The sequence below is a fragment of the Melopsittacus undulatus genome, chromosome 12 (assembly GCF_012275295.1).
Source record: "Melopsittacus undulatus isolate bMelUnd1 chromosome 12, bMelUnd1.mat.Z, whole genome shotgun sequence".
Classification (NCBI taxonomy): Eukaryota; Metazoa; Chordata; class Aves; order Psittaciformes; family Psittaculidae; genus Melopsittacus; species Melopsittacus undulatus.
The window spans coordinates 16,579,336-16,594,732 of NC_047538.1; the positions used below are offsets into that span (position 1 = coordinate 16,579,336).

Here is a 15,397-nt window from a genome sequence, read left to right on the forward strand (position 1 = left end):
GTTCTGGTGAAGAACTGAGATGAAAGTATACTCTCTATCCTCCACAGACAGCATGGTTCCTAGAATTAAGCTTCAAAAGTTGCACAAAAGGTGGTGTTTTCTAAGTATATTTTGCAGGTAAGAACTCTTGAGTCAAAGCACTGCTATTGTGAATTGGCAAAATGCCTTTAGTTTTGCCTCTGTTTAGTATCACTTCATGGGTTTTATTGATGTTTGTATTTCACTTCACATCAAGTTCAAAGAGCTCTCCATTCTCAAAGCAGAGCTTTGCGAGACCATGTTTCTGTTTATGTTTTTTAAAGACAATTCTTGTCTAATTTTTACTTTGAAAAGATGCAAATCAAAAATGCAATTAGAACAGGGACCAGGATCTTCCAGACATCTTGAGACTCACTTGACAAATCTAAATAAGCCATTTGTGTTTAATCAGCTAAAATCAGGCAGAATACGCATCACTAGGAATTTAGTTGGGCTCTGCCTTAAACTTAAGTGCAGCATCATTAAAAATGAAGTCGCATGGGGGGATACGTTTTCTTTGGGGATTTTTGAAGAGCATTTGAAAGCAGATTTCAGATTCTCCATTAATTTCCAATCAGCATAATGCTTTGTGATGCAGGATGCATACAGCCACTGGCAGATCTAAATGGGCACACTAGGGGCTAGAGTGGAAAATTCTTACAGATGGTATTTCAAAACATATTAGTGACTCAAGTTAAGTTACCAAAGAAAGGCAAATACTTTTTACTCCAGAAGGATCTGAGCATGAGCTTTCAGCCATTTTTCGTGGTATTACAGGGGATTGCTCTGAAAGTGATTAGAAGTAGTTTTAGCATTTTTATATGTATTAAATCAGTTTTGTATTAGACAAGATGGCGTGTTTCTGGTATTGTTTGCCTGAGGAAAGCCAGAAATAGCTCACTGAAATATAAGGCCTCTTATTTTATGTGTATGGCTAAGAATCTAATAATCATAAATGTAAGGGTTACTATTCTTTACAAGTGGGGCCATCTTTGTGCTGCATATATAACTATGCGCATGTATTGTGCTGTCAGTCACTGGTTGATGGTTCTCTGGACTCTCTACCATACACATAAAATAATTTGTCATAGAGAAAGGAGGGATTAAGCCAAATAGAGCAGGAAGTGTGTTAAGAAACAAAAGATAGGAACATGTTGGAGTTTTTGTGCAGAGAAATTCCATGGTTGTGCTGGCCTGGAATCTCAAAAGAAAGGAAAAAGGACAGAAATGTATGTCTGGTTCTTCAGAAACACTTGTCCCATGTGTATTACTGCAACTTCATGGGGAGCTTTAACCTACCTGTGGAACTATCCCAGCTTGAAAGGGCTTTCTCCTTTGTGGAAGTGTGACAAGACAGAAATTCCTGTAAATTTTGTCTTTTTCCGTAGGAAGAAGAACAGATAATAGAGAGTTCTAAGGTAGAAAAGAGGCTTATTTTCAAAAGGCTGCAGATGTTCTTCATGCTGCAAATCCTACAGGCAATGAGGTCCAGTTGTTCAGCCTGGGAATATGGGAGATTCCCAGGACCAGATGTACACTGGTAAATTAGTGGCATATTGCAGTGATTTGTTTCTACTTGATATTAAAAGACACTTTTCCTTGATACAGGAAGCATATGAGATTAGCACAGAAACAAGGATTTGGCCTGATTTCTTCCTGATGGATGCGAGTGACTTCTTTCTGAGACTTTTGGATTCAAAATAAGGAATAACGTATCAAGGAGGCATGTGAAAAACACTGCTGGAATTCCCACAGTATGGAACAGATTTAAGATCTCAGTTTATTATAAGCCTGAAAACGACCATCAACAGCACTGAGCACCAGAAAAGCTGGAGAATAGATTATTTTAGGTGACTTAGCCTGACTCTAATATGAAGCCCTGAAACACTGTGGGAGCAGGAACAGGGCAGTTTGTGCTCAGGAACAGTTGAGAAGGTGTCTTTATTAAGTTTTTCTACAGGTATAACTTCAGGGTCATGCTCATGGAATGTGGCCAAGGGAGCAACTGAGGTCAGCTGCAAGTTATTCAGGGAAGCTGACCATTTACAGACTGTAAAGTCCTGACAGAGGGGTCTTTTAAACAACACGTGCTATGAAGATGATCTCTGGAGCACTAGAAAGGGCGGTCATTTCTTTGGCATCGTATTTAGTTCTTACAAACCTGTCATTCTTTCAAGAAGAATCAGGCAATAGAGCTCAAAATTGGCTTTCATTGCTTTAAGAAATACTTTTCTTTGCTGAGGACCCCCCAAAAAATCGATGCATGCAGGAAGTCAGTGTTAATGCTGAATGTCCAAATACTGGCAGGAGTGTTACAGTACTTGCAGAGCTGGAGGGAAAACTACTCCGATTTCTTTAGCTGTCACTCACGGAAGAAAATTCCCTTACAAATCCTTTGGTCATCAGTGTTGATGGGGTTTTGAAGCTGCCTAGACTACCAAGCCTACAGCACCAACAAGAATTGCACTGTGTCCTGCATCTGCACTTCTCCACATAAATTCAGCACAAAGGAAGGTGTGGATTTTTATTCTCTATGAGAAATCAAAGTGGAGGCTGTTCCATAAAGCAACACAGACTATGAAGGTGTCTTCTGGTACCACCATCATTTCAAGGCTTTTTAGGAACAACTGTCACTTCTCTTTTTACCTTAGTTGAAAATACAGTAGGCTGCTTCTCTCTGGATACATGGAGCATCCGTGTTCTGTACCTCTGCTCTCTTGTTCACAGTTGTATTTATATTATATGATTCTCAGTGAATGCAAGTCTTCAACTCAAAAATTTACTGTTTAAGGTTTTTTATCCTTTTCGATAGGGTAGAAAAATCCATCGTTAATAGAAAGAGAATGTGACAGCATAATACAGTTAACACCTTCTATTGAAAAGGAGAATTAATTAGGAAGGAGTTGGAGCCGTCTGTCTGACAGATTGATGGTCCATGAAGCTAATCAGTTTTGGAGCCTGTCATTGCTTTTGCTGTGGACTGGTCAGCAGTTGAATCCCGTGCTAGGGAAGGAGATGTTTCCAGCTTGTCTTGTTTTCACTGTTGTGCCACTATGGAATAAGAAGGTAATGTGTGTTTCTTTCTGCATCTGAAAAGTTACTGTTACATCCAGCACTGACTGCAGCTTCTGGTTTTCTGGGGAAAGAAGTCAGGCACTAGATTTAGTGATTTAGCTGTTGTAAATCGTCTGTGTCTATGGAGTCACAGCAGCATTTAGCTACTACAAGGTAACCATGTATATAAGATTACTTTGAGCCTTTGATTTAACTGGGTTCAAAATACACATTGGCCTGGTGATTAAAAGTACTATTTGTTAGCATTAACGAGCAAGGATTCAATAATCCTTATAGTATTTATCTTTGTCCTTCCATTGATCATGTACCCAAGGAAGTGCTGTTTCACCTCTCTTCTCCTGCTGTGGCTATAAAACACAATCACAGGCCATTCAGCAGCTTTCAAGGTACGAAGCATGTTGGGGTTTTTTGTGCTTGAGCTGCAGAGGAGGTTTCTTCATGCCCAGCGATTTCATGAGGTTTGTGAAGGAGAGAAACCCACACTCATCTCCATCCCAGTGGTTCACTGGGAAAACCTTGATTTGCAAATTGAAAATATCTTGTATTAAATACTTTAAAGATTAATGAAGCAGCTTTAATTTTGTTTGCATTTTTTTCCTGAAGGGCAGAGCTGTCAGGAATCTCTAAATGCATTTCCTAATCCATTTCCAAACTCGGTAGATTAAGGTCTGCAAGCAAAACTAATTTTGGGAGCTTAGCAGCTATGCAGAAAGGAGAGAAGGCAAAAGGAGATCAGGAAAGATGGGTTTTTTCCCCTGGTAATGCACTGAGCTACCCACATGGCTGTAGTGTCAGTCCTTCATGGAAAACAGTGCAACTCAAATGGACTATAAGCCCAGCTCTGATAACTAGAGGACTTCAAGTTTCTGCTGGATCAGACACAAATAGAGTAAATACATCTATCAAGGAATGAAGGTTCAGACAAAGAAAACTCCCTTCCTTTATTCCCTACCGGCTCACCGGGCTACCATGAGCAGGCTCACATGCAACTGAGAGCTTCTGTTCTCTCTGTGCCCCAGTTTCTAATCTTTGACCTTTTTTGTGTTAATACATGGTATTTTTCCCAGGGTTCTGGTCTGCCAGCTGAAGAGCCTTTCCTGTTTTCTTATGCCTGCATAGACAGTGCTCGCAGTTAGGCTCAGGGGGCTGGTTGGGAGATGTTCATTTAAGGAACTGGTTCAGTACAAGGGAAAGAAGGAGTGAAAATCATCTCCAAGATAGAGAAAAATGATCTGACATCAAGGTCTCACTTGTGTACAAAGGAAATACCTCTGGGTTGCCAGCCAAGATCTGCAGTAGCAAATACAGAGCAAGGGCGCTCCAAGACTCTTCCCAAGACAACAGCAGGATGCCGCAGGTTTGATACTTGGCATGTTGCATGAAAGGTGCCTGAAGGGCTGTTCCACATATCAGGTCTTATCCATCCTCAGCTGGTCCTTGGAAATGATTAGCTCTGGCATCCTCAGCCTTTGCTGGAATCAGTAATCCTAGATGCATCCAACGGTGTGTTTCTCTACAGCAGAGCCATCTGCCTGTAAAGAGACACAGCTTCTTGTGCAGACCTGAAGTTCTTTGCTGGTTATACACTGTGAGACCTGGTGACAGTTCATAATACTAATTTAGATTCATAGTAATATTAAATGTGAGCTATGCCTGGCCAACTTAGGCCATCGTTAGTTACCACAGAGGTCAAATGTATGCTCTAAATTCATCCTGAACTCAGAAGTGTTAGGCAGGTGTTAATGAGGCCAGGTTTCCGCTATCAGTTAATGTAATTGAACTCCCTCCTGATCGCCACAGTTCATAATGTGATCAGACCTAGTGCAGGGAAGTGGAGAGCCTGATGGTACCCAGCTCCCTTCCCTGGCAGGGTGCTGGGTGTACTGCTGGTGCATCTGCCCCCCAGGAAGGTCTGCCTAAAACACCTGGGCACATTTTCATACAGTTTGATGTCTTCACCTTCTCATTACTTTGCTTCTCAAAACAATGACTAAAAGTGACTAGTCTTGTGTTAAGCTCCTCTATCATTAGCTCACTGGTTTCTTGCCTGATGCTCTCCCTCTCTCTTCAGGCTGCTGCACCAGCCATTTTCTGAGAGGATGCTCTATGCCTTATTAAGTCAGTAGGCTTATTCTAGCCTTACATTTTTCCTGGAACTTCTCTGGAATGAGCTTACTCTTTCTGCCGTGCTTCAAGCCAAGATCAAGGGCTGTACCACAGAGGACTTCATGTGTCATCCTGACACTTAGGACTTTCTCAGCCTTACGTACAGGCACAAGGGACTGAATGTCCCACTGCAGTACACTTGATCTGTTGTCAGCATCTGCCCAAGCAAAGGTGGTTGTGCTTTGATGGTGAGTTCTTGTGTGTGACTTGCTAATGTCACTATTTTCCTCAGAGTGTCAGTAGCTGGTTAGAGTTTCTTGGAATGAAGGAAGTATTAACTGTAAATTGCTGCAGCTGGTATCTAATTACAGAATACATTGGGAAGTACTTGGGCAGCAATCCAACAAAGCACTTTAGCACCCAGTCACTTTTAAGGAAAGGCCCCTTGACTGGGATTGCTCGTGCTCTCAGACATCATCAGAAGTGTTTGATAGTGGACCAGGACTTTCTCCTGACTACTTCAGCACATCCATCTCATTTTCTGAAGTGACTTGAGGAGCTGGGAGTTCAAGGTTGACTGGAAGTCTGCAGGAAATAAACTCCTAAATCACTGCTGTACTTTGAAACGTTTGCTCAGCCGGGCGGCTGCTTTTGCTGTTCTTCATCCTTGCTGGGATAAATAAATATGACAACTTTTAAACCTCTGCTAAATCCTGAGGTTGGCCTTTGCCCGTTTAGGTGTTCCTCTTGCAGCAGAGTTACCCAAGGTATTCTAACACATAATGGTTGGAGTGCTCTTCCCAAATGCAGACAGAATGCAGTTCTTCAACTATGTCTTGCTAACAGGGAAAGGGGACAGGTGACAGAAGGGAGGTTGCAGTGAAAAGTGATAGGAATGTCTTAACCTAGGTGGGATAACAAATTCAAAACAGCCTTTTATCTAAAGCCTAACTACAATCATTGTAAGTAATCGTTGAGAACCAAGGCTTGAGAAGTCTAGTGAACCAGTGAGAACATGGAGTCACACTCAGAATAATAATGCATTGCTTTAGTGTGACGAAGAAGAACTAAATCAAAAGTGGAGGTTCTGGTTTAGGTCTGCTGATTTTAAAGTTTGAGTGAGAAATCCCGATTTTCTCAGAACCTGAGTGGGAGGGTGGAGGAAAAGCCTTGGATATCAGTTCTACTCAACCTTTCTGTCTGGACAGGAGCAAGTGGCTGCGTGCACAGGTCTTTCAGTTCACTCACCAATAAAACCAATACCTCTTACTCCAGAAGAGTTCAGCAAAAGTTTGCAATCAGAAGATAAAGGAAGCACAGCCTAATCCACTGAGTCCTGTACTATTTCAGTGCTTCCCTGTCTTTTCCTAGGTAGAATTCTTTGATCCTTCCCCAGATGCCTCTGACAATTGTGTTCATCCCATGTTTCCTTTGGTTGCTTGTTCCTCCACATTGCAGCTGCTGCTTTGACTGCACTGTCATTCTTGCTGTACTTCCTCCTCCTCTGCCTTGCTGTTTCCAGACTTGGCTACGTGCTTTCTTAGCTTTCCTTGTGTTGTGCTAGCTCTGCGTGCTGATGCAGGACCCCACCAGGATGCATGACCTGGGGTGGGATCCCTCCTCTGCCTCACTTCCACCAGCAGTGCTCCCACTCCCTGGGTACCAGTCCGATTTACTGAGATGCAATTTGCTGTGTCCTGCTGATACAAGTGAAGCTCTGAAGCAAATTGCTATCAGATCAAAGATGTCTCTCATCAAGGGGAATCTTGCAAGCTCCATGTTTCTAACTGATAGTTCTTTCCTGTTAGTGACATATTTCTGATGGACTTCTTTGATGCGTTTGTGTGGTCAAGAGGAAAATCACATTCAAAAAGGAATTCAAAAAGGAGGTTGTGACAGAGCATTCACACCTCCTGGAAATCTCTGTCCTTGTTCCAGGTTTATTTTTAGACTGTAAAATAATGCTGCTTAGCCAGAAACTCTACACAGTGGTCCTCTGTAGGGTACTGGCCACCAGCAAGTAGCTGTGGTAACACTGAATGACAGGTACTTGAGTCTCTGAGCAAATAGAACTGGGATGAATAAGAATTATGAATAATTGCTAGAATTCATAACTGATTTCCAGAGGTTACCCACCAGTCAAACGTTTTGTCACCTTCCTCATGCCCCTGACTGCCAATAGTGGGGGGAAAAGGGATTGTTATGCCAAAGTAATGAGTAAGAGGTCAGAAAGTTTGATAAGAGCAGGAAAAGTCATTTCCTGTGATATCATTAGCAGTGTTTCAGAGAGCAGGTTCAGTAATTGCTATGGTAATTCTGGATGGATTTTGACTGTGAGAACACGTTTTTAAAGTTAGTGTCTTAGCTAGTGGGAGAGAATTCCATTAAATAAGGCAGCGTGGTGTTACAGGGGAAACAGGCTGGGGGCTTGGGAGCAGAGGTTCTGCTCTGCTGTGTAACTCCTCCAGGCCTCCATTTTTCCACTCATAATAGTGTATTGCAACATATATGCATCAGTGAGCAAGTGCAAAAGCAAATTGTGACTCTCAGGATGTAGGTACCTACTAAGGTGACATCTCAGATGGAGCAGATCTGCTTTGCAACTATTTGGGCAAGTGTGTGTCTGTACAACAAGCATCCTGCCTTTGTTCTTGCTGCACAAACTGCAGATTGGGAAAGATGGCAAGTGCTCTTTGTGTGGGCAAACACAAAAGCTGCTTGAGCGGGTCCTGGTTTTAAAAGCATGAGCTCTAATTACGAGTTAAGAGCAGCCCTTCTGATGGTGCTCCTGGGAGCACAGATAGGCTGTAGTGTTGTGGGCTTTCTCCACATTGTTTCTGACCAAACTCTCTGGTATTTCTTTGGTTTCCAAGATATGCTTTTAACCTTCCAGAGAATGAGAGCTGCTGCAAGTCCATGTGCATGCAGACACTTCGATTTTCACTGCTTCTAGCTGTGTTGCTTCTATTGAGCTTTACTCCGTCTATCTTTGGGGTTAGAAAGAACAAAGCCTGCAAGTCCCTATATGCTGGACAGCAGTGAGGAGAAGACACTCTTCAGTCTGTTTTACCTCCCAGTGGCTGCTTGGTTGTTAACACTTCTTTCTTCTCCCCAGATGCAAACAGATGACCTACCTAGATGACCTGCCCCAGATCTCTGTGGTCTTTATATTTGTAAATGAGGCACTGTCTGTCATCCTGCGCTCTGTGCACAGTGTTGTGAATCACACCCCATCACACTTGCTCAAGGAGATCATTCTGGTGGATGACAACAGTGACAATGGTGAGCACAAGTAACTTCTTCTGTGAATACTGTCTTGTTAATGGGCATCCTAACGGAGTTTGGTCACTGCTCACTGAAATGCCTTTCCTTCTTTAATCTTGGGGTGAAACAGCATTGAGTCATTCTGCATTTAAACAGCCAGGGGAGGAAGGATATACCTGCAACACTGATTTATGGCTAACAAGCAGGATCACAAGATGGTGTAAATTAACATACCTCTTATTGAAGTCAGTAAAATTTACAAGAGTTTGTTGATGAGAAGGTTGATTGAGCCATTTACACAAAGTTGTGAGTAAACATGAGCCATTTGTATAACAAATAATCATGATGTGGATAAACCCTGCTGATTTCATTGAAATCTTTACAGGATGAATGCATTTGTATAGGCAGTCTTCATCTAGAAATGACACTTTCCTCCAGATTTTCAGATCCAGAGGAATATCATCATTAATAGACTAAAAGTTTAAATTCTGCTTCCAAGGAAAAGTGCAGCAACAGATTCTTCAATTTTGAGCCAGGGAGTAAATTAAGACTATGAGAATGAAACAGAATGGGCACAAAGTACATGCCTATTTCAGGCTATCTCACTCATTAATGTAGAAACACCACTTCGGTTAGCACTCAAAAATCAAAATACTGGTGAGCATAATGGTGCTGTTGATCAACTTGTTTCACAGGTCGGGAAGGTTTGCAGAACTTTCGGGATACAGGTGACTAGCAGTGTTGTTGTGATTTAACTTGTTATACCTCCCACTTCGGCAACTGATGCATCTTCTCAAATCATATTTATTAAAATAAGGCTCAAGTTTAGCAATTCCTCCACAGATGAACAGCTTTAAATCATTCAGTTTTAAGCTGCCATTTCTCTTCCAGATCCTCAAAGAGAAAGGAGGGTTGACGGAGAACAAACCACTAAAAATAAGTGCCAAACCAAAATAAATTCCCAAACCTATAGATTTAAGATTTTTTTGTCCAATTCTGCCTTCGATTACAGCAGTGTAACCTATGGAGTAATTATGTGAGATTGCAAAGTGTTTGCTTTGCTAACAGTCTGATACGGAGGAGAATTGGGCACACTGTTTGTCAGTGAACTCTTATATGGCTTTTCTCTGTCATTCTTCTAGATAGCTGGAGATTTATCAGGTCTTTGATTTCACTGATAATGATTCTACTGTGTAATATAGATTAGAAGAATGAGGCTTCTAATGTCCTGGAAGCTTCTACTAGTTTTCCTAATAAATATATTTGAGTAAAAGCGTCATTATGAATAAGCTGCAGTGTAAATGAATTACCAAACTAGATTGATTTAAAAAAATAGACCATTTTGGTAATTCGCCCATTCATAAGCCCATTGAAATGAAGCTGAATAAAGGAGTGAATGAGTTCTGCTCCATCTGTGGTTGAGTGCCTGAAAATGAACAAAAGAGAAGTCTATTTGAAATCTTCAATATTCATTTAGTTCAATGTGGAAGATGCCTAGTACTGAGGAGTCTTAATTATATTTAAGGGTAAACTTTTAAAATTAAGGCAAATTAATTGTGAGCTGAATTAGGTCTTGACCCAAAATCCATTGAGGTTATTTTTCTAACTCTTAATGCATAACATAAATCAGAAAAACAAACCACCAGACTGTAAAATATTGCAGACTGTTACAGTGCCATAAGGTCAGAATTGTTCTTCCAGAGGCCAGTTGTACCCTAATGCAGATAATCAGAGAGTTAAAATAGTGATCATTTAATGATATCTATACAAAATACCCCTTCAAAGCAATACTCAAATCCATGAGATTAAATATGTGCAGGTCTCTCTGAGCTGAGCTCCCTGGAACTAGTCCATGCCGTAACTGTTGTTGGTTTGCATCTGTGAGACTGACTTAAGCGGTTAGGAATAGTTACAGATGTCTTTCCCTTTTGGTTGCAAAATAAATGAAAGTAAAACATAATTGTTTCAGGGCTTTTCTCATTCTGAATATTTATTTGGGTTTTTTTGTCTTGCAGTTGAGCTAAAATTTAATCTGGACCAGTATGTCAATAAAAGATACCCAGGGCTGGTGAAAATAGTGCGCAATAACAAACGAGAAGGGCTGATTCGGGCCAGAATCCAAGGCTGGAAAGCAGCAACATCTCCTGTTGTTGGGTTCTTTGATGCTCACGTTGAGTTCAACATTGGCTGGTAAGTTGCTGGCTGTTCCCACAGGGAGAGCAGTACTTTTACACCATGCTGATTATCTCAAAGCCCGTGAAAGAGATTTGCTCAGTAACAGGAAAGCTGAATAACTGTAGGAATGAGGCTGTAGGCTGCTGTTATCACATTAGCAATTACTTCTGAATACTGATCTTGATTATTGCAGCATTTATGACAATCTTTTGCAGTGGCTGCAGGATCCATAGGAAGGCTGTTGTGCCTGCTCTGGTACAGCTCAGTGGAGAGAGAAGTAATTTAAACCGCAATGAATTCAAAACCTCCAAAGCAGTAAAATGGGGAGACACCATTACGGAGGCTCTGGGCTGGGTGCAGATGCATGCTTGCAAGTTACTCTTTTCTTTATCTCTTGTCATTTTCTAGAATTCCTTCTTAGAAACTTGAATACCAGTCTGATTTCCTCATAAATTTCCTTTGCATTTCGTTTGAGGGAAACACTTAATTATTTCCTGTATTTGTAATGGGGCTTGAGATGAGCACGGTTTTCCTCATCCCCTTTGTTTCTCAAGGGAGCAGTATCAGCTGGGGCAAGCTCAATTTTGGGTTTAAGGGACCAGATCTGCAGTTGGAGTAAATCTTTGTAGCACCACTTAGTGGCCGATGTTTGGCATTACTGGAAGTCGGGACTGGAGCAACTGGTTTGCACTGCCAGCTGGAAAAGGGCTGCTGGGACCTTCAGTGTGTAAAATGTGTATTTTCCAAAGATAGACTTGTCTTTGGTGCTGATGATGCAGGGTTATGGTGGAGCTGATTACACTCTGCAGTTCTGGGAGATATCCTCAAATTAAAACTAAAAATAGCTGTACTTACAACCAGAGATAAACTTAATTGCAGAGGAGTGGAGTGTTTATTTTCGTATTTTCATGAATATCTTGATAAAATGGAAGATGCAATAAAATAAGTCTTGTAGTGCAGCTGGTTTATGTTCACCATGAGTTTGTTCCCCCAGGACTATGAAAGACTGTAATAGCAGTTGTAGTAATTTTCTAGAAGTTTAAGAGCTGGTTTAATTTATTTATTTACTTTTAAAGCAGAGAGGTATTTCAAATCATTGCAACTGTTCATGCAGTGTAACATCAGCTATTGGACAGGATCGGGGATGGGGGGGAGTGTGCTGAGGGTGCTGTTCCAGTGCTTCTCCTGCCGAAGCTAAGGTTTTCTGACCCTTGCAGAGAATTTTGTTACCATTTCTGTACAGACATGGAGATCTTACTGATGTAATCTGCCCAGAGAAGCTAGGCACTGGCGTCAGTAAGGATGAAGGGAGTTTTATTGTGGCTTTTAGGTTGGTTTGGAGTTTCTTAAACCTCACTGCTTTGCATCAAGATCAGAAATGGTTGAGATCAGTGTGGCAGGAAACTAGACTACTCAGTAAATAACAATGTGTGCGTATCAGAGGTAAGAGCATTTGTGTTTACTGCATCCTCCCTGGTGTACTCTGCTTTCAACAAGTGTGTTGAAGTCTCAGTGCAGTCTGTGCAGCTGCTGTGAGACCACTTGGCTTCTGGAGCAGCCGCACAGGATGAATGAGAACAACAAACGTTCCCTGGAAGCTTTGCAGATCCCTTTGTTTCAGAGCCACACGTGGAGGCTCAGAGTTCCCTTCTGGTGTTGCTGCCGTTCCCATCCACCTCTGACAGCCATCTCATACCTTGTTCTACTTGGTTCCCCCTAGTTTCAGTTCTGTCCACCTGTGCACATGCAGTGCCTGTCATATCAATTTCCATCTCATCTTTTACTTAGGAGGACTGGAAATCCTTCCATCTGGACAGCTTTATTTTTTCCCACCAGGTTAACATTACCCCTATTCCATAACCCTATAAACGCAGTAGTAATGCAGCAGTATCTTGCTAAAGTACCGTTGTTTCTGTTCTCCTATTAAGTCTCATCTTGCATTAATATTTCCCCCGTTTTCAATGTATATTCATGTCTTCGGAGGCTGCATGGATTGCTCCCACTCAAAGCTGTCTATGGATTATTTGTGAGTCAATTAAAAAGAAGCCTTTACCACAGAACATAGCATTAGCTTTCTGTTTGGTTTGTGTTCCATCTAAAATTCAAGTACCAGCAGTGCAATTTCAGTCTTCCAATCTATGGCTGCTTTACCTGCCTAAGTAGTTGGCAGATTAATTCATAAGGAATCATAGCAGGACTTAATCACTTTCTCATAAAATATGCAGGACACTGACAACAAAAAACCCTCTTCTTTAAATTATAGTTGCCCCATTTGTGAGTGACCCTTTGCCTTTCACCACTTTATAGCGTTTTATGGGCTTTCACAGCATGACTCTCTAGGGACACTTCTTGTAAACTAAAATACAATCTGGTAGGATATAAAGAAATACTCCATAACCTGGCAGGTCAAATTAACTATTGAATTATTTATTTTGCTGTGCTTAATTGCTGCTTTTTTGCCTCTCAGGTGTTGAAATGTATTAGCGCAGAGCAGAGATTTTCTACTGACCTGTTCCCCTTAAGGCTTCGAACCAATACTGCTGCTGTGAGAGTAGAAGTGGAGAGGACTGGCTGAAAAGGAGGCCAGTACTATTGATTCTCAAATGGAATTTTAAGTTAAAATTACATGATAATGTACGTGTACAGTTCACATGTAAAATTCTACCTGCTCTGCAGGAGAACCATGTCTGGTTTTAACTGTACTTAATGTCAGGAGGAATTAGCAACCCAGCAGAACCAATAGGTATGAAAAGCTCCTGTGCATTCACCTCTGGGGGTATATTTAAGGTTGTTAATTCAGTTTTCCCTGCAGTCCTCTGAAGACTTCAGCATTCCTGCTCTTACTTTTGTATTATGTCCACCCACTGTGCTTTAAGCAACACACAGTAACACTGAGTACAGACCATTGCCTCCTGGCTGCTAATTGTGTTGCAGAAGATGTAGAGCATTATATAGACTCCTGTCTTTGAGAGATGGGAAAGAATAACATGACAAGGGGAAGAGAACTTCACTACATTATATCTGGGAGCAGGAAAGAGAGATAGCAGAGATGGGGTATTACATCTCTGGGTAAGGAAAAGGACACATTTAGTGGAGGAGAGCAGAAATCAGTAAGAGAAAGGCAGAGACCACAGTATATTAGCAGCCATAAAGAGGGTACTAGGAGCCATAAAGAAGACATAATGATAGAGTATTATACTTGCATTCTATCTTAGGAATTGCTTTTGCTCCTATCACAGTGGTAGTATCAGAGCACTGAATGGAATTATGCAGTACCATAGTAATTAAAATTTTGCCAGACAAAGGGGGAGTATCAGTAAGGAAGCAGTGGAGTAAGAGGATTTAATCACAAGATTTCAATAGACCAGAGAGACAGAGACAGCCTAACATGAGAAAGAGGACCTGAAATGCTGGGTATCCATCAGATTGTGCCACACACATCCCATCATTATGCATTATCTCTGAAGTTGGCAGTGCTTTATATATATAGAAAACTGGTATTTTAATAAACTAAGAGGAGCTAAAGATCAAGATCCCCAGGCCTATGGATAGTACTTTGCAGATCTTATTTTATACTGCAGTATATGCTGCCATTTGTTGTTGTGGCCGTTAGCAATGGATTCTCAAGGAGATGTGTTAAAGGAAAAAGGAAGTTATTTCCTCCTATTCTTCTACTGACTTTGATTATCCCAAGTACTCTGTAACACAGACATGGTTATGAGAAAGCTCCTTGTTAATATTTTCATGTTAACAAGCCAGTCTCTGCAAGCAGCAAAATCCCCACATCCATGTTCAAGCTCAGGTGGCTTTTTGGATGGTTCTCTCCTTCTAGTGAGAGAAGTGCTCAAGTGAAATTACATTTGCACTCCTCCTCCTGTGCAGTCCCTCCCCGCTGGAGGGCTCAGCCTATGCCTCCTGTTCAGGACATGGCTCATGGCAGCATGCCTGGTACCATGGTAGGTTTGACCTGGAAGTTTTACTTAATGCAAATGCAAAGAAAAGCACGTGTGTTTATTAAGGGAGTTTTTTCTCATGCAAAGCCTCTACCATCACTCAGGATCCACTTGGTAATTTAATGCAATACACGTTTTAGATAGAAAAAGTGAACTAATATTATCTGAGTGGAGAGGGAAGTGTGCAACATAAGCCATGTGCGCCTTTCAGCTTCGTGGGATGGTGCCAGCGTACATACAAGAGGACATGCCAGAAAAGCAACTTCAACTATTCATCTACCTAAACAACCTAGAGTGTTCACTGAAGCATCCTCATTGCTTTTCAGTGGTGCAGAAAAGAGCTATTCAGATTTGGCAGCCTAAGAGCTGATCTTTAACTCTCCAGCAGGCGTTTATGCTGCATTCACTCCATTCTGGCTGAGGGCTGCAGGTCTGAAACCTCCCCTGAAAAAGGGGAATGCTGATAGAGATGTCAGGTAGAACAGATGGGATTTCTCTCTCCTCTTAGAGACCAAGATAGGAGTATGCAATTTAGGGTTTTTTTCAGGTCTCGGAACACTTATTTACAGGAAAAGCATCCTACATGAAATATTCCTCCATTGGCCTCAGTGAAGAATTATGAATGTCAGTAGATCTGCTTGTCTGCATCTGATAAATGTGTATCATCAGTGAAATGTGAGGTAGTGTGTAAAAACACATGCAGAGTAAGCTCTCAGATTACACAGGGTTTATTCTTACATTTCCGTGTTAAGTTTTTACGTCGTGGTACCTGACAGTGGTACAGCCAGGGTAAAATACAGCGTTAA

At 41.5% G+C, this 15,397-nt stretch overlaps 1 protein-coding gene across 1 annotated transcript in view; it reads left to right on the forward strand.

Annotated features, from left to right (window-relative positions):
* Positions 1-15,397, forward strand: part of GALNT9 (polypeptide N-acetylgalactosaminyltransferase 9) — a 136,281-nt gene that overhangs the window by 42,488 nt on the left and 78,396 nt on the right. Inside the window, exons 3-4 of the mRNA XM_034068422.1 lie at positions 8,315-8,481; positions 10,479-10,653. Coding sequence (XP_033924313.1) covers positions 8,315-8,481; positions 10,479-10,653 — 342 coding nt within the window. The remainder of the gene's footprint in view (positions 1-8,314; positions 8,482-10,478; positions 10,654-15,397) is intronic.